At 47.4% G+C, this 26,069-nt stretch overlaps 1 protein-coding gene across 1 annotated transcript; it reads left to right on the top strand.

The window, feature by feature from the left end:
* The first annotated feature begins 141 nt into the window (after positions 1–141).
* Positions 142–23,884, top strand: LOC136526638 (vacuolar-sorting receptor 3-like). The gene is given in 13 exon segments (XM_066519242.1): positions 142–607; positions 4,458–4,852; positions 4,854–5,151; positions 5,400–5,488; positions 5,656–5,725; positions 5,794–5,877; positions 5,970–6,046; positions 6,144–6,225; positions 14,341–14,423; positions 14,508–14,574; positions 21,882–22,010; positions 22,089–22,198; positions 23,388–23,884. Coding segments are annotated over 13 exon segments (1,890 nt in total). The 5' UTR covers positions 142–303; the 3' UTR covers positions 23,490–23,884.
* The last annotated feature ends 2,185 nt before the right edge of the window (positions 23,885–26,069 follow it).

The raw sequence follows: 26,069 nt of genomic DNA, 5'->3' as shown, positions 1-26,069 counted from the left end.
TGCATGCCTATACTTTTTTCTAACTTTAGCAAATCTAAGTTTTAGCTTACCATAATTTTAATTGGGCTAAAATTTGTAGCCAACCAATCAGAGCCCTGGTCCATGGTGAGTCGGTGACTACGGCCAGCATTCACAGCACTCGCGCTGACCACGCGAACCACGAGCTGAGCGAGTGCGATACAAGAGAGAGAGGCAGATATCGGTGGGGCAATAAAAAGAAATAAAGAAAATCTGCATCCGTATCGATTCCGTTGAGCCTCTCTTCTGATCTAAAGCCCTTGCCGCCGCCGGAGCTCGCACGCGATGGGCGCACTAGGGTTTCGGCGGCTGCTGCTTCTGCTGCTGGAGCTGCTCGCGTCGGCAGCGGCGGTGGAGGCGCGCTTCGTGGTGGAGAAGAACAGCCTGATGGTGACGTCGCCGACTTCGCTGCGGGGACGGCGCGACAGCGCTATAGGAAACTTCGGCATCCCGCAGTACGGCGGGAGCATGGCGGGCGCCGTCGTGTACCCTAAGGACAACGCCAACGCTTGCGACGATTTCGACGGCAGGCATCCCTTCCGTGCTAAGCCTGGCGCGATGCTCACTTTCCTCCTCGTCGACCGCGGGGGTAAGTGTCCCCCGATCTCTCGATCTCTGTCTTTGCGCGGCTGATTTGGGCCATGCCCTTTGCTGCAAACTAATTGGTTAATTATTACCGGTTGGTTTTGTGGGTTGTAGCATACTACAAAAAGGTGGTGCTAGCTTAGCATGTTCTAAGTTCTCTGGCGAGGAGGTTAACACCACTATAAATTGTAACAATGGATTAGGTTTTTTATTGTCTCCATTTCATTATTAAGAAAATAAATTGGTGGATCCATACATTGGATGCTGAATACGGGCTCCTGTAGGCATACACGCCAAAATTGGTGGTTTCAGATAATTGGGTCTGTTCATCGAGAGGCTTATGCTGCTACTGAATAGACTTGCAGAATGGTGATGCAAGAGATTTTGTTGTAGTACTAAGCAGTGAGCACGAGTGAAGAGTGCTGCAGACCATTTTGATGAATTGGTCTTCTAATGCTGCATTGATTGCTTTACATTGCCATCTGACCTTAGCTGTGCATTGAGTCAATTGAGAAAAATATCTTACTAGGAAATTATTGATTCTCTGGCTTATTTTTGCATTAGTTTCTCTTTGCGCCGAAAATTTGACTCTGATCTCACATGACTTTCTGCTATACTAGAAGAATATCCCGCGTGTTGCTGTGAGACTTTCTTAGGAATAAATTTATTGCATATATAGCATTATGGTATGGTACCATGGCTACTCTGTATATATGAGCTTGGTTTGCATGCTATTTTATTGCATCGGATCCGGTAAAAATCGGTAAGCTAATAGAAGAAAAAAGTTAATAGAATATTAGATCATGTTTTAGAACTGATAGGATGATAAAACAAATAACATACTGTACATGACTTATATACAACAACAACAACAACAACAACAAAGCCTTTAAGTCCCAAACAAGTTGGGGTAGGCTAGAGTTGAAACCCAGCAGAAGCAATCAAGGTTCAGGCACGTGAATAGCTGTTTTCCAAGCACTCCTATCTAAGGCTAAGTCTTTGGGTATATTCCATCCTTTCAAGTCTCCTTTTATTGCCTCTACCCTAAGTCAACTTCAGGTCTTCCTCTGTCTCTCTTCACGTTACTATCCTGGCTTAGGCTTTCCACTACGCTCCGGTGCCTCTGGAGGTCAACGTTGGACATGTCCAAACCATCTCAACCGGTGTTGGACAAGCTTTTCTTCAATTGGTGCTATCCCCTAATCTATCACGTATATCATCGTTCCGAACTCGATCCCTTCTTGTATGACCGCAAATCCAACGCAACATACGCATTTTCACGACACTTATCTGTTGAACATGTCGTCTTTTCGTAGGCCAACATTCTGCACCATACAACATAGCAGGTCTAATCGTCCGTCCTATAAAACTTAGCTTTTAGCTTCTGTGGTACCCTTTTGTCACATAGGACACCAGATGCTTGGCGCCACTTCATCCACCCTGCTTTGATTCTATGGCTAACATCTTCATCAATATCCCCGTCTCTCTGTAGCATTGATCCTAAATATCGAAAGATATTCCTTCCTAGGCATTACTTGACCTTTCAAACTAATATCTTCCTCCTCCCGAGTAGTAGTGCCGAAGTCACATCTCATATACTCAGTTTTAGTTCTACTGAGTCTAAAATCTTTGGATTCCAAAGTCTCCCGCCATAACTCCAGTTTCTGATTCACTCCTGTTCCGACTTTCATCAACTAGCACTACATTGTCCGCGAAAAGCATACACCAAGGGATGTCCCCTTGTATGCCCTTTGTGACCTCATCCATCACTGAAGGCAAACAGATAAGGGCTCAAAGCTGACCCTTGATGTAGTCCTATCCTAATCAGAAAGTCATCCGTGTCTGCATCACTTGTTCAAACACTAATCACGACATTATTGTACATGTCCCTAATGAGCCCGACGTACTTCGTTGGGACTTTATGTCTGCCCAAAGCCCATCATATAACATTCCTTGGTATTTTGTCATAAGCCTTTTCTAAGTCAATAAAAACCATGTGTAGGTCCTTTTTCTTCTCTCTATATCGCTCCATAACTTGTCTTATTAAGAAAATTGCTTCCATGGTTGACCTACCGGGCATGAAACCAAATTGGTTCATAGAGATCCGCGTTATTGCTCTCAAGCGATGCTCGATAACTCTGTCTCATAGCTTCATAGTATGGCTCATCAACTTAATTCCCCGGTAATTAGTACAACTTTGAATATCCCCTTTATTCTTGTAGATCGGTACCTAATATACTTCTCCACTCGATCGAAAAATATGGTTGAAGAGCTTGGATAGCCATACTATAGCTATGTCCCCGAGGCATCTCCACACCTCGATTGGGATACCATCCGGTCCCATCGTCTTACCTCCTTTCATCTTTTTCAACGCCCTCTCTGATCTCAGATTCTTGGATTCTCCGCACAAAGTGTCCTATTGGTGTCATCAAAAGAGTCATCCAACTGAAAGGTTGTGTCCGTATTCTCACCATTGAACAATTTGTCAAAATACTCTTGCCATTGATGTCGGATCTCATCCTCCTTCACCAAGAGATGCTCCCTTTCATCCTTAATGCACTTAACTTGGTTGAAGTCCCTTATCTTTCTCTCACGAACCCTAGCCATTCTATAAATGTCCTTCTCTTCCTTCCTTCGTACCTAAATGTTGGTAAAGATCCTCGTACGCTCTACCCTTTGCCACACTTACAGCTCGCTTTGCAGTCTTCTTTGCCACCTTGTACTTCTCTATGTTGTCCATACTCCTGTCATGGTACAAGCATCTATAGCATTCTTTCTTCTCCTTAATAGCCCTTTGGACTTCCTCGTTCCACCACCAAGTATCTTTAGCCTCGCCTCCACTTCCTTTGGTTACTCCACACACCTCTGAGGCCACCTTTCGGATGTTGGTTGCCATCTTCTCCCACATGTTGTTTATGTCCTCTTCTTCCTTCTAAGAGCCCTCTTTGAATAACCCTTTCCCTGAATACCTCTGACGTCTCCCCTTTCAGTTTCCACCACTTTGTTCTTTCAATCTTAGCTTGTTTATCCCTACGGGCACGCACCTGAAAACGAAAGTCTGGCACCAAAAGCTTATGTTGAGAAACAACACACTCCCCTGGTATCACCTTGTAGCCCAAGCATGCTCGTTTGTCCTTTCTTCTTGCGAGGATAAAGTCAATCTGGCTAGAGTGTTGTCCTGTTACTGAAGGTCACTAGATGAGATTCTCTCTTTCTAAAGAAAGTGATTCTCTCTTTCTAAAGAAAGTGTTGGCTATCATCAGGTCAAAAGCTACCTGCGAAGTCCAGAACTTTCCTCCCCCTTCTGATTCCTACTACCATACCCAAAACCTCCATGAACTGTCTCGAAACCTGCGCTTGTAGTACCTAAATGCCCATTAAGATCTCCTCCTATAAAAAATTTCTCACTACTAGGTACAGCTCTAATCAGGCCATCTAAGTCTTCCCAGAACTGTCTCTTAGCACTCTCGTCGAGGCCTACTTGGGGGGCATACGTACTAATTACGTTCAAATGTAGATGACTTATATGTTGATAGATTAAAAGATTAAAAGTATTGCACATAATGAGATGACATGGACAACTTTTGTAATTAATAAGACATGACATGGATAGCTTGCATGAAAGAATTGCAAGTTAGTGGGGCACTTAGTGGGGGAATGATGTTGACACCTTACATGAAGAGATAGAACATCTAGTGGGGTTTAACTTTGAGAGTATATAGATTAGCTGTTTTTTCTTATCGTCCCTAGTAACTTCTGAAATATATCCTTTATTTCCTTGTAACCTTCATCATCACTGTTTTATTTCCTCAAGCTTCATGGTAATCTAGTTTTCCTCCGTATGTGTTTTCTAGACTGCCTATTTGCGAAGAAGGTTTGGAATGCGCAAAATGCTGGTGCCTCTGCAGTACTTGTAGTTGATGACAAGGATGAACCATTGATAACAATGGATTTACCTCGTGAAGATGATGAGGCTGCAAAGTACATACAAAACATAACCATTCCTTCTGCACTTATAGATAAAAAATTTGGTGACCAGTTGAAAAAGGCTGTTAAAGATGGGGAAATGGTTAATGTGAATCTTGATTGGAGGGAGGCTGTTCCACATCCAGATGACCGTGTTGAGTATGAGTTATGGACAAACAGCAATGATGAGTGCGGGCCTAAATGCGATATGTTGATGAATTTTCTCAAGGAATTTAAAGGAGCTGCCCAACTACTTGAGAAAGGTGGCTATAGTCAATTCACTGCCCCATTACATTACTTGGTACTGCCCTCAAGCATTTGTCATCAGTAAACAGTGCAAGTCCCAATGCATAAACCATGGGAGGTACTGTGCACCTGATCCTGAGCAAGATTTTAGCACAGGCTATGAAGGAAAGGATGTGGTGGTAGAGAACCTCAGACAGTTATGTGTGTTTAAAGTTGCAAATGAAAATAAGAGACCATGGGTCTGGTGGGATTATGTGACTGATTTTCACATAAGGTGCCCAATGAAGGAGAAGAAGTACAACAAAAAATGTGCAGAAACTGTCATCAAATCACTAGGTTGGCTCTGTTATTTTCTCCCTTTCTGAAGAACACACATTGTATATATTTTTTGTAAGCATGTTTGTAAGCTTTTAACATGCTTGGCATCCACTTGCTAATCTCTGTTTACTCTCACTTGAATTAGTGTTCAGATGTTCACAGTTCATAACATGACATGTAATCAGACATGCAACTTGCAGATATAATGGTTTATCACTTCAGTATACATACATATAACAGCTGTAATGTTTTTACACTTGAAATAGGTCTGGATGTGAAGAAGGTCGATAAATGCATGGGAGACCCAAATGCTGATTCTGACCACCCGTTGCTTAAAATGGAACAAGATGCTCAGGTGAAGTGACCTAGTATTACGTAGTTTGTTTTGGAGCTTTTATTAGTAAAATAAAGCACCATAGATTTATTTATTTTTTAAAAAATTAACAGTCACACAGACTATTTCATTGAACATTTACTGTCATTGATTATTTATGGGTTAATTTGTGCTGTTATATTGTATAGATTGGGAAAGGTTCAAGAGGAGATGTTACTATATTGCCTACTCTTGTTGTGAACAACCGGCAATATCGAGGTAAATATTCCACAGGTATACAAACTTACATCCACTCTGTATGACTTTAACCTGGAAAAGGAATACAGGGAAGCTTGAGAGGAAAGCTGTCCTCAAAGCTATTTGTGCTGGTTTTGAGGAAACTACTGAACCAAATGTTTGCCTGAGTGATGGTAAGCACACATAAAACTATTTAACACCTAATGCACAGTAAGCAGTAATTTATTATATGCAGGCTACTAATTGTTGAGCTGTTTCGAAACAGATATAGAGACTAATGAGTGTCTGAATGACAATGGGGGTTGCTGGCAAGACAAATCTGCTAATGTAACAGCATGTAGGGTATGTGTAGATAGGTACAATATATTCATTGATGTGTATGTCTGAATAATTTTTCTATTTTCTCACATCAATGTCATTTAAACATTCTTTTACTCAGGACACCTTCCGTGGCAGAGTGTGTGAATGCCCCACTTTCAATGGTGTACAGTTCAAAGGCGATGGCTACAGCAATTGTGAACGTAATGTCTTTTGTTCTATTTTCTCACATTCTAAAATGGTTAATAATATAACCTTGGTGTCAGCTATATTAACAAGTTGCATTTTGGAAGGGGCATTTTGAAACAAAAAGCTTGTTAAACAAAGAGGATGTTAAATATGATAGAATGTGCTATTTAAATATGATAGATGGCAGCTAGAGGATATTTCAATTTGGCATTTAGGAATTGTTTTCTTTGGTATTTAAACCATCATCAAAGAGGATATTTTAAATCTGCTAAATAGTACTGAGAAAATGTTACAACCAGCCTTTATTACTATAGATGATAATAGGGTAAATACCATTGGAGGGAAGCAAGATTGTCAATGGTTGAAAAGGAGTGTGTGAGACACTACACTTGGAGAGAATTGCTAGCATGCATAAGTTCCATTTAAATATAGAACAACTTGTAAAAATTTGATCAAAGAGATGACAGATGAAGATAACTAAGGAAGATATTAATCCAGAAAAGATGGAGACCGATAGTAAACTAATCAAGAATCATTCAACTATAAATAGGGATGAAAACGTGATGGATATTTTCCTGATATCCATCCGTCACGAAAGAGTCAAAACCCTACGTGGATAGTCCATATCTGAATCCGAACATTTAATATTCGTACCGTATCCATTTTTTATATGTATATGGCATAGATATCAATATCTGACATATTTGGCATGATCTGTATCTGCTTTCGAGATCCGAGAAAAAAATATGGGATTGTATCCGATCTGGTTTCATCCCTGTTGGTCCTCGATCTCCTTGCACAGGTGAGCAATCAGCTCACCAACACCCTCGCACTCACCCGCGGCTAGAGATAGAAGACGGGGTGAGAATAGAGTACGCACACAACACACAACACAAGTCTGAAACTCTAAATGTGTGGCAAACTGAACTGATTTGCTTCATTCCTTTGCCTTGGTGTATATACAAGTCTAGTACTAAGGCCTTGTTTAGTTGGCGAAATTTTTGGCGAAATGGTACTGTAGTGCTTTCGTTCTTATTTGGCAATTAGTGTTCAATCATAGTCTAATTAGGCTTAAAAGATTCATCTCGTGAATTTCGTCTAACTGTGTAATTAGTTTTATTTTTTATTTATATTTAATGCTTCATGCATGTGTCCAAAGATTCGATGTGACGGGGAATCTTGAAAAATTTTGCAAAATGGAAGGAACTAAACGGTACCCAACTACAAGGTACATTAGTACATGGTGAATACCGTTGGCTCACCAACACCCTCACACACACTCACAACTAGAGGTAGGAGGATTAGAACAGAGCTCACACACATACTGCAAGTTTGAAACTCTGAATATGTGTAGCAACTGAACATCCTATGCTCTATTGCATTGCCTAGTTTATATATACTCTAGTACATGGTGAGTACACCAACTACTTGTACTAATACTACATGGCTGATCTCAGCCCACTTACTACTACATGGCTAAGTTATGCCACTACAAGGATGGCCTATTGCCATACCTATACAATGCAATACAAGGACAACAAGAGCTAACCAAAGGTCTAACACCTGGTGCAGCAAAACAAAGAGCAAGAGCAGTAGATTATCACACAATTCTTCCGCTAATCCTGCTGCTAAGCCTTAGACTTGAGATCCACCATGCCAATCTCGTTCTTCAACTCTAAAAACTGAAGACGCCCAAGTGGCTTGGTGATGATGTCCGCGAGTTGCCGGCCGGTCTCGACAAACTCTAGGAGGATTTGTCCTCCATAGATGCAATCCTGAAGGAAATGAAACTTGATGTCGATATGTTTGCTCCAGTCAGTGGAGGACTGGATTCTTGGCAAGGGCGATGGTGGGCTGATTGTCCACCATCAGAGTCAGCGAGCGAACTTCTTCCCCGATGAACTCGCCCAGCAGCCGGTGTAGCCACTAAGCCCTAGCATGTCGCCGTGGCCGTCGCGATGTACTCTGCCTCGCACGTCGACAACGCCACCACCTTCTGCTTCCGTGACTAGGCGATCGGAGACGAATAAAGGAAGACGAGCATGCCAGAGGTGCTCTTCCGCCTATCAACGTCGTCCGCCATGTCCGCAGTCCGCATCACTGAAACATTTGAGCCGTAGCCCAATTCCGCTAGTCTTGGGGAAGACCACACCCTTGTCAGTCATCCCCTTGACGTAGCGCAGGAGCCGCTTCACCGTAACCCAGTGATCCTCCCTTAGATCCTCCATGAATCTGCTCAAGTAGCCCACGACGAACAAAATGTCCGGCCGTGTGAGTCGTGTAGCGCAGTCTGCTGGTGATGCTTCGGTAGTTCATCGCGTCCACCTTCACCGCGATGCTTTCAGCTGCTCCTCCATCGGAGTTGCTCATGTCTGGCAGTCCGCCATGCCGATCCGCTCCACCAGCTTCTCAAGGTACGCCAGCTGGCACAGGGTGACCACGCTCCTCCCTTGTTTCACCTCGATGCCGAGGTAGTAGGAGAGCAAGCCAAGATCACATATGCGAAATCAAGCTGCCATCACACGCTTGAAGCGAGTGATCTCCCGTCCACCAGTGATGATCAAATCATCCACGTACACATCGACGATGATTTGCTCCTCCCCTAGTCGTCGCATGTAGAGTGCATGCTAGGTGGCGCATTTGGCGTAGCGGAGCTCGCCCAGCATGGCGTCTAACTTGGCATTCCATGCTCGCGAGGTCCTGCCTCAGCCCGTAGAGGGCCTCGCGCAGTCGGAGCACCTTGTGATGTTGCCCCTCGACGGCGAAACCTGAAGCTAGCTTGACAGAGACTGTCTCTGAGAACTCGCTGTTAAGGAAGGTGGACTTCACGTCCATGTGATGGGCGTGTCAATCATTCGCCGCCGCCAGCACCAGCAGGAGGTGGACGGACTCCATCCACGTCACCCATGTGAAGGCTTCCTCGAAGTCGATGCCCTCTTGTTGGATGAAAACCCTGGTGATGAGCTAGTGCCTTGTGCTTGGCAATGGTGCCGTGCTTGACCTTCTAGACCCATTTGAGCCCAATTGGATGACACTCGAGAGGCGGATCAACGAGCTCCCACGTCCCGTTGTCTTCGATCGCCTTCAACTCCTTGATTATGGCCTACCACTAGTTCTGATCACGCTCGGTGTCAATGAACGTGGGCGGCTCCTCTGCACTCATCAGTAGCAGCTCCTCGTCATCGAGCACTCTGCTCGCCAATCCCGAAGTAGCAGAGCCACTGACGAGGTTGTCCATGGTGCAGAAACACACCTCATCCTGATGATGCGCGTCGACGTGTGTGTCCTGGTTGCTCGGTGGAGTCGTGAACTTGACCGGCGTCGGTGGAGGAGTCCCTTGGCTTGCCGGAGTAGGGGATGGTGGTAGAGGCGTCTGCTCTGCTGTCGGAGGAGTCTGTTCGCCTGCGCTGTCGGGAGTAGGGGATGGCTAGCGCAGGCGAACAGACTCCTCCGGGACTTGGTGGCTCATCTAGAGCTGCCGCTGCTACTGTACTCGTCGTGTCCGCAGCCGACTCCTCCTGCATCTCCATCACTATGAATGGCCAAGTACTCGATGATGAAGGTGCCCCTGACCCTGCTAGCTTCCCCTGTGCCCGCATACTCCCAATCCTAGGCCGCTTTCTCGTCGAACACGACGTTGTGCGAGACGATGACCTTGCCTCCGTGTGGGTCAAACAACTAGTATGCCTTGCTGCTGGCCTCGTACCCTAGGGGCACTAGCGGCGTGCTCTTTGGCTTCGTCGCCTTGACGTTGCCAATACAACTGAACGTTCTCATAAATGAGATGTTGGGCTTCCTCCCGTGCCAAGCTTCGAAGGGTGCCCTTCAGGCTCTTCATCGGTGCACAGGTGAGGATGAACATCGCCGTGCTCACCGCCGCCTCCTAGAATTCCGCTGGCATGTGCTTTGCCTTCATCATGCTGTGCGCCATGCCGACGACGGTCTGGTTCCGCTGCTCCATGACGCCGTTCTGCTGCGGCGAGTATGGCACGGTCAAGTGGCGTGCCATGCCACGATTAACGCAATACTCTGTGAACTTCACTGAGGTGAACTCGCCACCACGGTCTGTCCTCAGCACTCGAAGCCCTCCTCGTTGACTCCACCTTTGCTTGAGCTTGGAAATTCTTGATCGCTGCCGCCTCGTCCTTGCTTGCTAGGAGCTGCAACCACATATAGCGGCTACAGTCATCGACTAGGAGTAGGAAGTACCGCAGCCCTCCGTGCATTGCCAGAGTAATTGGTCTGCAGAGGTCATCATGGACAAGCTCTAGCACGTCGCCGGCACAGTACTTGGCTACCTTGGGGAAGGGCAGCCTCTGCTTGCTCGCTAGGCAGCTGTCGTACCTTGCCGGCGTGTTTGATGTGCGGCAGCCTGCGCACCATCTGCTCCTTCGCCATCCGCCCGAGCGCGTCGAAGCTCAGATGCCTGAAGCGAGCATGCCACAGCCATGGCTCCTTGGTGTGCCACGCCGCGAGGCACACTAGCTGCACAACCTTCAAGTCAAGCATGTAGAGGTGGCTACGGGAGCGCTGTACCTTGGCGAGAAGTTGCCATTCGCGATCCATGATGCGCAGAACGCCGCTGTTGATGAGGACCTCAAACCCGTGATTGTCCAACTGTCCAATGCTGACAATGCTCGACTGGAGCTTCGGGATGTAAACATTTGTCAGCGCACGATGCTCCCCATTCTGGCACCTGAAGATGATGGTGCACACACATGAAGGCCTTATTTAGTTCCTCCCCCTAAAGTTTATTCCCTATCCCATCGAATGTTTGGACACATGCATGGAGTATTAAATATAGACTAAAAAAATTACTAATTGCACAGTTTGCGACTAATTTGCGAGACGAATCTTTTAAGACTAACTAGTCCATGATTTGACAATGCGCTTGCTACAGTAACACATGTGCTAATGACGGATTAATTAGGTTTAATAAATTCGTCTCGCGGATTACTTACGGATTCTGTAATTTGTTTTTTTATTAGTATCCGAACACCCCATGCGACACCACTATGTGACACCCCAAAACTTTACACCCTGGATTTAAACAAGGCCGAACTTGAGCAGCACCGTGTCCATGTGCTCACGTCACGTCGCCCACCGGCGGCACGCCCCAGATCAGCATGGGCATGCATAGAATCAGTTTTGCATCTAAGATTTTCCGAACTTTATCAAATGAAGAAAAACTTTGAACGTGGGCATGAAGAATTTGACAATCAGAATACCATTCCGTACACCCTTGAATATAAAATAATTATTTTTCTAGCTTGTCACTTGAAAAAGAACCATATGAGGATTAGTTTTTTTTTTTTTTGAATACTCAGGAGCTGCGCTTCATTGTATTAGAAGAAGAAAATGGTGCCCATACAACCCACTGATCTCATACGGGGACCAAATATGAGAGGTGGTTTGAGCATCAAAATAAAGACGAAAAACTTGAGCCAAAAAACAACATGACCCGACCAAAGCTACAAAGAAAACTAGATTCTACCACCAAACTCTAAACCCTTCAGCTTGACTATGTTCATCTTTGAATTCCCTTGTAATTGATGTTACCGAAGGTGCAGCACCCTCGAACACATGCATTTCTATGCTTCCAGATAATCCAAGCGACCAAGATTATCAGAGGATTCACTCCCCTTCTATGCTCTTTCTCCACCCTTTTCATTGTCTTGCGCCACCAGTTGGCAAAGTTACCTTCATTCTGTCTAGGAACAGAACCAGCTAGACCAATTGGAGCAAACAATCTGAACCAGAACTCTCTTGTCACTACACACGTTGTTAGGAGATGCTGTATTGACTCATCTTCTTGATCGCAAAGAGGACACTTATCAGGATGAGAGAGCCCCCTCTTAGCAAGCCTGTCCGCTGTCCAACATTATTGCGGTTCGCTAACCAGAGAAATTTTTTGCATTGTGTCCGGGCCCAAGACTTCCACAACCAGTGCCAAGGTTCAAAGGTCACTGATCCATAGAAATAAGCTCTGTACGCAGACTTGGAAGAAAAAACCCCAGAAGCATCAAATCTCGAGACATGACGATCATCTTGATCATTCAATGGAAACTCTCGAAGACGACATGATGGTCATCTTGATCATATGAGGATTAGTGGACAGCTCTTCCCCCACACCCTTGCGCTAAATTTTGAACTAGAGTTTTTTTGTTAGTGTCTTCAAAAAGGCATTAGATTTGAAACTAATAAACTGATAATCTATTAAGACCAATGAAAATTTTGAGATATGTAGGCATTAGATGGTCAACCATTCGATTGGTGAAGCCTAACATGGCGATACAAATCTTGTGGATTCAAACATTTAGGAAGTGTGATGTTAGCTTTACCATATTCAGAAGATGGCAATACTGAACGGCTGATGGATGAATATGATGGAGGTTAGTGTAGTTATTAAGCCATGTGGATATCATGGTAATTTTGCTATGTCCTTGTCAGAAGCAAACTGCAGGATGCTATGAACTGTTACGATCATTTCTTCATGTATACAATGAGCCAATGGAAAAAATTGGCAGAGACCATATATAGGAAAGTCTGAACTATTTCAAGCCTTATTCTTAATTTTGAGCCTGTAGTAAGGGGCTGTTTGGATGCCCGCAGTTGGAAGCCACGCCAGGCTGTGGCGCGCCACAGTCTTGTGGCGGTGGCGTGCCAGTCTTGTGGCGGAGAAAAAAGCTCGCCGCACCTGTGGCGAAAAAGCTGGCGCAAATGAACCTGTGGCGAGGCTCACTTTATGCACAAACCAAACAACATCCGATTTTCTGTGGCGAGCCACATCCGTGGCAGTGCAATCCAAGGCTGGGCACCAAACACCCCCTAAATCTTTTTACAGAATATCGTCGAAGGTTTGTTAAATGTCTAATAATATTTAATTGATCAGGGGCTGTACCATAAATTAAATTAATGCGTTTGTGCCTCAGCCATGCATATAAATATAACCCCACAAATTGCAAGTAATGATCAAAGTAGACCAAAAGGAACAAATCTTGGTAGTGTGCCCATGCATAAATATGAACCCTACGTTTACCTGCCAGGAGAGATAGCTGTGGCGGCATGGAGGTTTTGGCAGGAGGTGCAGTGGGCAGCCACGAACAGTCAATAGACGGCCCGGCATGCCTGCTGCTGCCGTAGGCAAATTGGGCTTTTTGTGCCACGGCTGTCAATGGGAAGGCTCGAGCGACAATGGGTTGCCGGTGATCCATCCACCGACCAGGAAGACATGCGCGCCGCGTGCGCAAGGTGGCCAACTCGCCACCGCCTGATTCATCTGACTATCCCCGTGTGCCCACTACTTACGGTTGCCTCCCTCATCGTCGGGATTCCCGTGCTGTCGCGTCCTTCGCCCTAGTCGAGCCGCTTCCTTAGCGCACGGAGGCACGCGATTTAGGGAGGAGTGGCCCACGATTGGACACGACGGGTGACGGCTCTGGATCCTCCCCTCCGATATTGTGGCGGCGGACTGCTCTTCTTCGGACGCATTGGAGCGGAGGCACGAGTGATTCAGGGAGGCGTTTTTCCAGAGACGTGGCCACGTGGGAGCGCCGGAGCGGTTTAGGAGATCATCAATCATCATATCTCGCGGAGACCGCACAGGGGAGATGGAGGAGATGGACGACGGACGAAACTTTGTGCACTGACGGCACAGACACTTCGTACTTCATATAGTAGAGATGTAAGGAGAAGCGACAAGAGTGAAGCTAGCAGAGCTGTTTTCACTTGAAAGTGTCTATTCAGCTTGTCACCTTCATTTTCTCCGTTGTGCTCAAAATCCAGATATTCCATACAAATCAAAAGATGCGCTTATAAACAAGTCAAATGGGGTCCAGTAAACATTGATAATAAAACGTTTAGTGCACTATGGATTAAGTTCATAAAATATTTTATTTGTTTTGTTCGAGTGATCTATTGAGCTATTGAGCAGTGACAGTTTTTACCATTGTTCTGGAATTTAATTATGTTGTAGTATTGTAAACTTGCACACCTTGGTATGAATTTGCCTTCCTTAAATTGTGGAATATGCATCCCTTTTTGCCATGCATTGAAACATGCACAGTTTGTTTAAACAATTTATGTAAGGTAATAAAGAAGTTCATAATAGTCACCTATGTTATTTGCAGCTGCTGGACCAGGAAAATGTTTGATAAACCATGGGGGATGTTGGCATGAAACTCGTAATGGAAAAACATTCTCTGCTTGCCAGGTAGGTTTAGGACTTGTTACATGATATATGGCTTTATTACTGAATATCGGTCTGTTGCTTCTTAACCCTTTTTGTCCTTTCCAGGAATCTGGAGATGGGAAATGCCAGTGCCCAGCTGGTTTCCGAGGAGATGGTGTTAAAAAGTGTGAAGGTGTTGTGTTTACTAATATAAGTTGCCTCAGCATAACCATTTCTTCTCGAACACATAGGAGAGTTGTGTATCATTATGTTTAAAAGAAAAAAAAGGAGTCAAAGGAGAGACTCATACAAGCCCTAAAGGGTTTGCAAGCTTCACTCGCCGAAGAATACTAAAGGCGACTACCAGACCACCCATACGACCAGACTGTGGCCAAATGTGCCCAAGTCCTTTGGCCCCTGTCACACACAACATTTTTGCCTCACCTCTATTCTCTTGTACTAAGGGGCTAGAATTAGGAGAAGCCCCTAAAAAGCACATCTATTCCTATGCTTCCAAATCCACCAAGGGACCAGCACAACTAAATAATTAAAACCCTTTTTGGTGGTGTTTATCTAGTTACAGCAGAACGTGGCACCACCAAGCAATTAAGTTAGAATCAGTAGGCCGTGTTGCATGCCTGCAATTGGTAAAACTTTTGCCTCCCTTATGGTTCTAATTAGAAATAATTATTTATGTGATGTTCAAAGTTCTCACATAATCGCTGTAAGCTGTGGCTGGAGAAGAAGCCAATGAGTCCTCATGCAAGGCGGTAGCCCTTTGTGTTGATGTCGAGGTAGTCGAGCGTGATGCCAGGCTGGAGATAGCTGTGGTCAACATAGCAGTGGAGGCAACCGATGCCAAGGTGGTGAAGCCACAGATGCAGAGGGGCTGTGATGATGATGGAAGCGCGTCGAGGCAGTCGTCGTGGGAGGGTGCGATGCCAAGGTCGACGCAATCAAGGCCATCGTGGTCGTAGAAGAAAGTCAACGATGCAATCGAGGTAGACGGGGGGGACGGTAGGGTCGAAGCTGTCAAGCTGCCTGAACCGAGATGTGGGCTCGGTTTGCTAGACCCATTAGTGCGTTGGGGACGAAAGCACGCTACAATGTTGCCAATATTGGACGGACAAGGGAGAGGGGCCCCAACCAGGAGTGGTTGTGTTGGACGAAGAAAAAGTAATGTGGGAATAGACACCTCCAACCCGAAGGTGAGCAGTCCATAAACAAAGTACGGCAGCAGCACCGCGGGTCGATGTCAACAAAGAAGACTTGAACATGACGAAGACCATGTGCAGACGATGGCGCAACAGAGATTGCGCAACACAATCGTTGATGCACAGGGGACAGCGATATATATGCAACGGCTAGGGACATGGGCAGCGATGCTGCAGCTCGATCAAGTGCCATAGCAGCAACCCGGGCTTGAAGATGTGTGTAGTACTCAGCGACAGATGTCACGGGAGTCTGGTGGATCACATGTAGTCGGTTGTACGGACCGAGTATGCACGAGGCGAAGCGACGATGGAAGAAGCCGACGGAAGCGTCCCGATTTGTAGAGGTAATGATGAACCGACGATGAAGACTTGTGGATGCCACGTGAAGGCGTCCCCTTAGCAAGCGTTCCCGACCTGGTCGCATGGTCGAAGAAGTAGAGGCTGGTGTAGTCGACACCAATGTCGGAGTAGCACGCGAGGTCGATAGGTGATGGGTGACTCAACCCTGATCGGTGACCGAAAAAAAGATACAATAGCAGCAGTGGGATCCTCTGTGTGCAACTCATTAATTGCACCTAGCAATGTCCTCCATCCTTTTGTCTCCTAGCTTTGCCTCATGGGCAAAAAGCACATGGAGAAGAGAGTGGAGTGAACAGAGAGGAGAGGCAGGGGCCTCCAAGCCTCACGAGGAGGCTGGTGCGGTGAGGCAGGCAAGCCCTGGTTGGTGGTAGCGTGGCCCAACGCCGCGGCTCAGGCGAGCAGCACTCGTGCAGATCGATGGGGCGGAAGGCCGCTCGGCTGGCAGCAACACGTCGTAGCCTGCCACCACCACGTGGACATTGTATGACCCAGCTGCCTCCACACGGGGTAGATCTAGATCGAGGCGGCGACAGCCTGATTGCAGCGACGATGAGTGCGAAGAGGTGGACCTGATCTGTTGCGTGACGACGATGACGAAGATGGCAACTGGTTCAATAGGAACCGGCGCCTAAACAGTGGCGTTGCCCCCGGCGGAGATCGATCTCTCCACGGGGGCACGCGGTGTGGAAGCTGCGATGGCTAGGGTTGGGATCTAAACCTAGACTTGTGATAACATGTAGGAGAATAGAATTGGTGGGATAATCATTGTATTGCATAGGACTAAGACCCCATGTGGGTAGACAATGTGTTATTATTCCTATTTACTCTAACAGATACTGTTGGCCACAACACCACAAATGTATCTCAGATCTGGGGCCCACCAGAGGGCAGCTTGGCACTAGGCCGCTTGGATTGACTTGAAGTGCAATACTTGGGATACAAGAAGGTCCTCACTAGAGCAAAGTGGTCTACCTGCTCCAGTATATTCTAACCACTAAAGTGGATGCCGAGCATCTTCCTAATATAAGGCTTAGTAGCCTGAAAAGTAAATGACGAAATAGTAAAGTAAGATACATAGCACTAGGCTTAACTATCAATCTCCCCATAAGCCCGGTGCTGAATGATCTGCCTCAGTCCAAACCTTCCCTTCATCTCCTGGAACTTGCTCTTGCCCAACGACTTGGTGAGGATGTCTGCCAGCGGTGATGTGGTTGGCCTTGATGCTCCCTTCCTCCAAGCAATCCCTACTGAAATGGTACTTGATACGGATGTGCTTGCTCCTGTCATGGAAGACTGGATTCTTGGCCAGAGCAAGAGCAAACTTGCTGTTCACCTTTAACTCCACCACATCGACCTTTCTGCCATGGAGCTCTGCAAGCAACCTTGACAGCCATAGAGCTTGTGTCGCCGCAGTGGTAGTGGCAATGTACTCTGCCTCGCAGCTTGACAGTGCCACCACCTTCTGCTTGATGGATGGCCAGCTAGCGAAGCAGTCACCGAGGAAGAACATAGTTCCACTGGTTGTGTCGATGTTGCCGGCAAGGTCGCTGTCACAGTAGCCGACGAACCACATCGTGCCTGGAGCACTCTTGTAGTGACCGTAGTCTAGGGTGCCCGCCACGTATCGGAGAACGTGCTTCACGGCCTGCAGGAGCTCCACTGTGGGTCGCTCCATGAACCGGCTCACGAACCTGACTGCAGACGCCAAGTCCGGCCGGGTGTGCACCAGGTACCAGAGGCTGCTGCCAAGCCGCCGGTAGTGCGTGGAGTCCACCTCATCTGCCTGAGCTCTTCCATCGGGGTGAATGCTGGGTTGTAGCCAGCCATGCCACCGAGCTCGAGGATGCGCTTGGCGTAGTGTGTCTGACGAAGGGTGATGCCGCTGGCATCACGACGCACCTCGACGCCGAGGTAGAAGCAGAGGAGGCCGAGGTCGCTCATGTCGAACTTCTCCATCTGCGGCTTGAACTTCTCCACCTCTCCTTCAGCGCCGGTGACGATGAGGTGGTCAACGTAGACACCGATGAGCAGGACAGTGAGCCCGCTGCCCCGCCGGTACACCGCCGCCTCGTGCGCGATATGCTGGAAGCCGACCGCCTTGAGCGTGGCATCTAGCTTCGTGTTCCAGGCGCGCAGGGCCTGCCGCAGGCCGTTGAGGGCCTTGCGTAGGCGATACACTTTGTCTTCTTCCCTGGCGACGGCGAAGCCTGGCGGCTGATACACGTACACCTCCTTGAGGTCTCCATTGAGGAATGTAGACTTCACGTCCATATGATGAACTCGCCATCCTTCCTGGGCAGCCACCACGAGGAAGACACGGGCACGACTCCATGCGCGCCACGGGGGCAAACGCGTCGTCGTAATCGATGCCTTCCTACTAAACGAAGTCGCGCGCCACCAGCCACGCCTTGTGCTTGGTCACCGCGCCCTTCTCATCCTTCTCTAGTTTGAACACCCATTTCAGGGTGAAGGGGCAGTGATTAGCAGGCAGATCGACAAGCTCTCAAGTCTTGTTCTTCTCGACAGACTCGAGCTCCTGCTCCATCGCCGCTCGCCATGCTGGATCGCCTTGCGCCTCAACATAGGTAGTTGGCTTGTCGGCGTGCGTCAGGTGTAGCTGGGTGAAGAGCCGTGGCGCCTGTCCTGACGGAGTCACCATGCGGTAGCGGAGAGGCTCATCGTCGTAGAACTCGTCCAGATGGTCCTCATCCTCCAGTGGCATGGCGTACTCGATCAGAGCTTGATTGGCGGGCGGTGGTGTGGCAGTAGGGGAAGCAGGGGACGTAGCAGCCAGAGATGCCATTGATGAAGTCGGTTGGTGCGCGGGTGGAGTGCCAGCTGTTGCCCTTGCGCTCCTGGTCTCCCCCGGACTTGGTGACGGTGAGCACGGCGGAGCAGGGGACGCAGCAGCCAGAGACGCCATTGATGAAGTCGATGGAGATGCACTCTGTGCTCCCGCATCTCCTCCAATCCACGTGTAGTCGACGGTGAACTCCACTGCCGATGTCGTGCCTTCCCCAACCTTGGTCCAGTCCCAGCCGCGTCCTTCATGAAAGATGATGTTATGCGTCACACGCACGCGCTGGGACTTCGGCTCGAGGATGCGGTAAGCCTTGGTGCCCTCAGCATACCGATGAAGACTCCAGGCTTGCTGCGATCATCAAGCTTCGTCACCTGGTTCAGCTCCTTGGCGTAGGCGAGGCAGCCGAACATGCGGAGGTGCGTCACCGTTGGCGATCGCCCATGCCATGCCTCGTACGGGGTCTTGCCCTGCAAGCTCTTCGTTAGCGATTGGTTAAGCAGATGAACTGTCGTCACCACCGCCCCCCTGTACTTGGCCGACAACCCCCTCTGCTTCAGCAGCGCCCATGCCATGGACACCACGGTCTGGTTCCGGTGCTCAACGACGCCGTTCTGCTACGAGTAGGGGGGCCGAGAAGTGGCGCTTAATGCCTTCATCCGTGCAGTAGGTGGTGAACTCCTGGCCGTTATCGGTGCGCAACATCTGGAGCTTGTGGCCACTTTCCTTCTCCGCCGCTGCCTGCACCTACTTGATGGCGTCTGCAGCAGCGTCCTTGGTCGGCAGGAGGACCACCCACATGAACCGGGTGGCATTGTCCACCAGCAGCAAGAAGTAGCGCCGGCCTCCAGGAGTCGCTGGCGTCACGGGCCTGCAAAGGTCGCCGTGGACAAGCTCGAGTTGCTCTTGGGCGCGGTACTGGGCTTGAGCCGCTGGGAAGGCGCTTCTCTGCTTCGTGATGACGCAGGTGTCGCAGAACTGCTCGACGTGCTTGATCACCGGCAGTCTGCGCACCATAGCCTCCTAGCCAAGCTTGTGTAGTGCCTCGAAGTGGAGATGCTCGAACCGCTCATGCCAGCGCCAAGCTTCGTCATCCTTGCGTGCGGCGAGGAAGAGCGGTTGGGCCGTCTCGAGGTGGAGGACGTAGAGGCTGTTGGCACCTCGTCGGACCTTGACCAGAAGCCGGCCACGCCGATCCCAGATCCTTAGCACGCCCTTGTCGATCTCCGCCTTCGAGCCACCCTCGTCCAGCTGCCCGAGGCTCATGATCGAGTTGCGCAATGTCGGGATGATGTAGACGCCGTGAAGCATTCGGTGCTCGCCGGTCTTGGCCTCGAAGACGATCGAGCCGACGCCTTGAATCTCCACCCTTGAGGCGTCACTGAACTTCACCGAGTCGCGGACTTTGCAGTTGAGGTCGGTGAATAGCTCGCGGCGACCGGTCATGTGGTGGGTGGCGCCGCTGTCGGCCATCGAGCTTGTCCTCGCTGGAGCCGGTGTTGAGGAAGGCACGGGCTCGTGGCTCCTCGATGTCGAGGCTGGTGGCGGAATCGGTGCAGAAGGTCGAAGCTTGCGCCTTGCCGTTGCTCCCTTCTGCGCCCAGCTCCAGGAATCCGTGCGCGAGAAATAGGGCAGCCTCCTCTGCTTCCGCGACGTTCGCTGCGCCGCCACGCTCACGCCGGGGAAAAGGGCAATCCTCGGCCCAGTGCTCGGCGCCGTCCTCCTTCTCGAAGGTTTGCCACTGCTCAACCGTGTACAACAACTTGCCTCCGAGAGCACTCGGCTTGGTGTGACGCGCCTCCTCGTGATCCAGCCTCTCGGTCACCTCCTCGACGGAGAGGTCCTCAAAATCGAGGAGCTTCTCGATTGCGAGCACGATCTGGGCATACTTCTTCGACATGCACCGCAGGAGCTTCTCCACCGCACGAGCCTCGGTGAGGTCGATGTCGCCGCTCCGCGCCATCTACTGCATCAGATTGGAGAGGCGGAGGGCAAAGTCCTCGACTTGCTCACCAGGGTTGAAGGCGAGCCCTTCCCACTCCTGGCGGAGTTGCTGCAGCGTCACGCTGCGTACTTTGTTGTTGCCGATTCCGAAGGCACGATGGGGCACAATGCCTCCAACGCCCGTCGATTGTCGTTGTAGCTCACGCCGCCAACGTCGACTGCCTCACAGAGCTGCTGGGCCTGCATCTTCACCTTCATGAACAAGCTCCACTCGTGGTAGTTCGACTTGGTGAGCATCGGTCATGGCGTCCCCGCTCCATGAGTCGCGGTAGACCGTCTGCACCACCAGAGAACGGCCGCGGCGCCCACGACGCCGCTCTGGTGATGGCGACTAGCGACGGCGCCCGTCCGGGCTTCGTGATCCCCTAGCCGGCTCTCGTTCCAACTCGGCGCGCAGCGCTGCAGCCGCAGCCGCCGTGGCCCGGGCCGTAGCTGCCGCCTGCCTGGCCGTCTTGACCGTCGCCGTAGCCACTGCCTCTGCGGTAGCAAGGCACGTGGCGCGATTGTCGGCTCCTGCTGCTGGACCGCCAGGGTTGATCATCGCACCGGCAGCAGCAGCGGCGCACGCTCTCTCGATCTGGCTGGTGGTGGACATGGCTGGCTCACTCAAGAACCCTGGGCTCTAGATACCAATTGTTGGCCTCAACACCACAAATGGATCTCAGATTTGGGGCTGCCAGAGGGCAGCTTGGCACTAGGCCGCTTGGATTGAATTGAAGTGCAATACTTGGGATACAAGAAGGTCCTCACCACTGCTACTTATAGAGCAAAGTGGTCTACCTGCTCTAGCATATTCTAACCTCTAAAGTGGATGTTGAGCATCTTCCTAATACAAGGCTTAGTAGCCTGAAAAGTAAATGACAGGAAATAGTAAAGTAAGATACATAGCACTAGGCTTAACTGATACAAGAAGGTCCTCACCACTGCTACTTATAGAGCAATGTGGTCTACCTGCTCCAACAGCATATTCTAATCTCTAAAGTGGATGCTGAGCATCTTCCTAATACAAGGCTTAGTAGCCTGAAAAGTAAATGACAGGAAACAGTAAAGTAAGATACATAGCACTAGGCTTAACTATCAGATACAGCATGCCTTAAACCATATTTCTTTTAATTTTTGCAGACATTGATGAGTGCAAGGAGAGAAAAGCTTGTCAGTGTCCTGAATGCAACTGCAGAGATACATGGGGTGGCTATGACTGCACTTGCAGTGGTGACCTTTTGTACATCAGAGAGCATGACACCTGCATAAGTAATTTTTGAACTGAGCTGATAGCTTTTGCTTATCCTTAGTGTATCAATTGTGTATATGTGAATGGTTAATCTGCAGGCAAGACAGCAGTTCAGGCTAAAGCAGCATGGGCTGCAGTGTGGGGTATCTTGATAGTTGTTGCTGTTGTAGCAGCGGGAAGTTATGTTGTATACAAATACAGACTAAGGGTAAGCTAGCACATGCACACCCTTACTTTTGTTCTTTCGTTGTTTGACCATGTTTCACGATGAGTGATTTTCTATCTCTGAGCCTATTCCTAATGTAGGAGTATCTATTTTTGTTAAATAGATTCCATTTCCTAAAGACTTACCCTTTGAGGTTTTTGTATTATCCCTTTTATATTAAGCAGATGGCTGGATTTGTGCCGTCACGTGTAGACATATCCAACTAGTCTAATTTGCATGAAAAAAGCAAGTGTATGATCAACTTGATATAGAAATCGATGCTGTTGTACTATCACTTAAGTACTTAACATTTGACTAATGATGCATCCAAAACATAGTGATGGAAGTAAAACATACTAGGACGTAGGGATGCAAGTAGGTAACCACTGGGTAGTTCTAGATCACTTTAGTTGTCTTCTGTACATTTTAACTTTTTTTGTTCATTTGGATGAGTTTTGGGTTGATCCAATGACCTAGAGAACAAACTTGCATCCATAATAACATGTAGCCGTAAACCAGATGTTGCATTTTACAGCTTGTGTTTCACTTACTCATACTTAGTGTACATTAATTTTTGTCACTTTTATTTTGCCATGTGTACACATAACTTGTCCGACTCTTTCTTGTTGGTACATGTTTGTGACACCAGTCCTTGTGACGTCAAGTACATTTTACCTATTTTCCACCTCCGCGTGGCTTGCTAAACCTGGAAGAATGAGTTCTCCGTCAATTTATACATTCTACTGAAAAGAAGGCAGAAATGATGTGTACCCATTACATCATAATCATATATTGATTTACCTGGGTAAATGCTTCATGTTTTAGTACTATGGAATGGTGGCATTATATCTGCTACACATTGGAAACCATAATTTAGGTTCTCATTCTAACAGCACCTGTTGCAAAGGAGTGACTTGTTTAACATAGATATGAATTGTGGCAGCTTGCTGCGCTGATTTTGTGCCGTTTAGTTTGCAATAGAAATGTCATGAATAGATTTTAGCAGTAGCTTGTGTTTTTGGTAGTTGATATGCTCAAATATTTTGTCAGCTGTAGTTCACATGTAGATCAAACATTTTACTGCTGATGACGGATACATGATATTGTAATTTTTCTTCAAACACATTTCAAATTTTTGCTAGTTTTTGTTCATTAATATCAACTGAATTACATTTCCCTATTTTTGTTTCAGTCATACATGGACTCTGAGATTAGAGCTATCATGGCACAGTATATGCCACTAGACAATCAAGGAGAGGTCCCAAATCATACACATGACGAAGATCATTCATAAGTGTGCAGATCATTACATGGTAGGCCATGGCCTAAACTGACACCAAGGCAGATCGTCATGAGGTATACAAACTGATACTACAGGTCAATAATAGTTTGATTTAGTGCACACACGGATCTGTTATTTGCCTGCTAGTTTATCTGGAGCAGTTTCATTTTACAATCACTGTAAGCTCCATTTGTGAGTATGTACATCTTAGGATTTTTGTTGACCAGTATATTCATACGTTTTTAGCCTATCAATGTATTGTTGGCTCGTTGCTGGTCATTGTAATAGAAGCGCACCAGTTTTCTGCGCACGGCAAGACCTAACCTGCCAACATTTTTGTAGTACCTTATGGTGTATCACCTGCTCAATACATTAGTTTTCTTGGAACATTGGAAATAATAATGATCTGTGTCTTGTGACCACAGAATTGAGAATACTTGCCATCAGGTTACCATATGAGAATTCCACATCTGATTTCGTAGGGTTTTCTTCTGAAATTTGCTCGAAATTTTGCACAACAAACCTGAGCTTATCATGCGGGGCCTCATGTACTATAGACGGCAGCCAAGACATGAACGATAGCAGCGTAGAGATAATCTTGGTTTTGATGGCATTTGTAGGTTCAGTCATGTTTGCTTAGGATCATTAGCTTGGGAACCTCGGCCAATTGCATGCAGCAAGCCCGACTGACCAGAGTCTTTAACACAGGTTATGTAAAGTCTAAAAAAAGGAGATAGTGGATCAACAGAGCCCTCGACCCACTCTGTGAATCGCTTAGGGGCTTAGGGGGCTATCGCTTGGGTACGCTCGTGCGTACCCTCTGCAGGAGTCAGGACGAGCCAAAGCATGCCCGCCGTCGCTCGGGGCTTGGGGGCTCGGCCCTAGCTCTGGACTCCTGAACGACAAGAGCCAGACCTAACCCCCGCACTGGCAACCGCTCAGGCCTTTGCCCGCACGGCAACCAACGTCCTGAGCCATGACCAGAAGCCGGCTTAGGAATCTATATAAAAGCCTAGAACCTGATAGATGCAGAGTTGATGCACCGTCCGCCCGTTCCACAACTGTGAGGCACTATCGGTCACTCCCTTGGCAGGGTCACGCAACGAGTACGACGCATTAGGACAAGGAAAGCTCCAAGTGCAGAAGGCTTCGGTCTCGCTCGTCAGCCCATCTAGGCGGAACCAGCCCCGAGGAAGAAACCAAGAACCCTAGGATAGCACCGCACAATCCCCTACCAAATTCTCTCTCAATTCCTTTGTTGTAAACTCCTGATTGGGCATTCCTAACACGACGAACACCATACTATTGCACGTAGGATTCAAAAGCCCTGAACCAGGATAAATCGATTGTGTCCCTTGTGTGTTTTGAGTGTTTGAGTCAACTGAGACCCACACATTGACCTTTGATGAACAATCCCGATGCTTGCTGCTGTTCTGAACCCACGAAAGCTGGCGCACCAGGCAGGGGAGCACATCGTGTGTGACTATCGCTCTGCGGTGGCTAGAAACACCCGCTTGCCACCGAAGCTGGCGACATCGTCCTTGAGTGTCACACCCTAGATGTTAGTAAGGTTGTTAACATTAAACATGAAAATCAGGTTAGAGTAAAAGGAACTCAAAAAATACGAAGGAACAAAAACAAATTTATTAATTAGAGCAACCTGAGTTGGTCAACTCGTTCCTAGGTGTCACAAAGAAAACCCTAACTCACAAAGACAAATAAAGTCAACACTAGTCAACCTTCTTTAGTGGAAATCAAATTCTTTCAAACAAAGTCAAACTCTGTTTGGTGAAAAAGGTAATTAAGAAATTATTAAATATTATTAAGGACCAAGAATGTAAATGTAATCCAAATCACCCAATACATGATATACAAACCTCAAGTCATCATTCACATAAAAGAAAGAAGGAAAAAGAATAAAAGTTAAAGTCACATGAAATGATAACACATACAAGCTCTAATTAGCATTATAAAATATTTGACCAAAGTCAACCATGTGACTAAATACACTCTAATTAAGTTAATGAACAATTTTATTAAGAAGTCAAACCTAAACTAAGTGAAGAAAATGACTAAACTAGTCAAAACCCTAAATTTCAATATATAGGTTGATAGGATTTTAGAAGGCAAATAAAATGATTGTTTTATTAAACACTTCAACCTTTACCAAAATATGAAATATATTTGAAGTCATCTTCTTTGACATAGTGCAAAGCCTTGATGATACCATGGTGTTTAAATAGATTAACTATTGCTCCAAAGCTTGAATCCAAATTCACGATTGCAATAAACTTAGAAAAACTTGTTGGCAATGCCATATTGGCAGCTCTGTTCCATCAAATAATTGTAAGTAACCACGAAAACTTAATCCACCATTTCATACAATAAACGTAGTACAACATCCCTAGGACAATTTAAACCCAATTGCAGATTGTTTTGGTAATCCAAACATGCACCAAAAATACTTAAAACAGATTATCTCGGCTCTATTCTTTCTATCCAACAGCAGCCTGACAGACCCCATTAGAGCCCTCTCTATCTCCCAAACCAAATCTCGTTTAAGCTTAATCCTGTAACCAAGTTTGTAGTATG

The sequence above is a fragment of the Miscanthus floridulus genome, chromosome 2 (assembly GCF_019320115.1).
Source record: "Miscanthus floridulus cultivar M001 chromosome 2, ASM1932011v1, whole genome shotgun sequence".
In the NCBI taxonomy this organism is placed as follows: domain Eukaryota; kingdom Viridiplantae; phylum Streptophyta; class Magnoliopsida; order Poales; family Poaceae; genus Miscanthus; species Miscanthus floridulus.
Note: the sequence above shows the minus strand (reverse complement) of the source record. Positions and strands in the feature narration are given on the sequence as shown.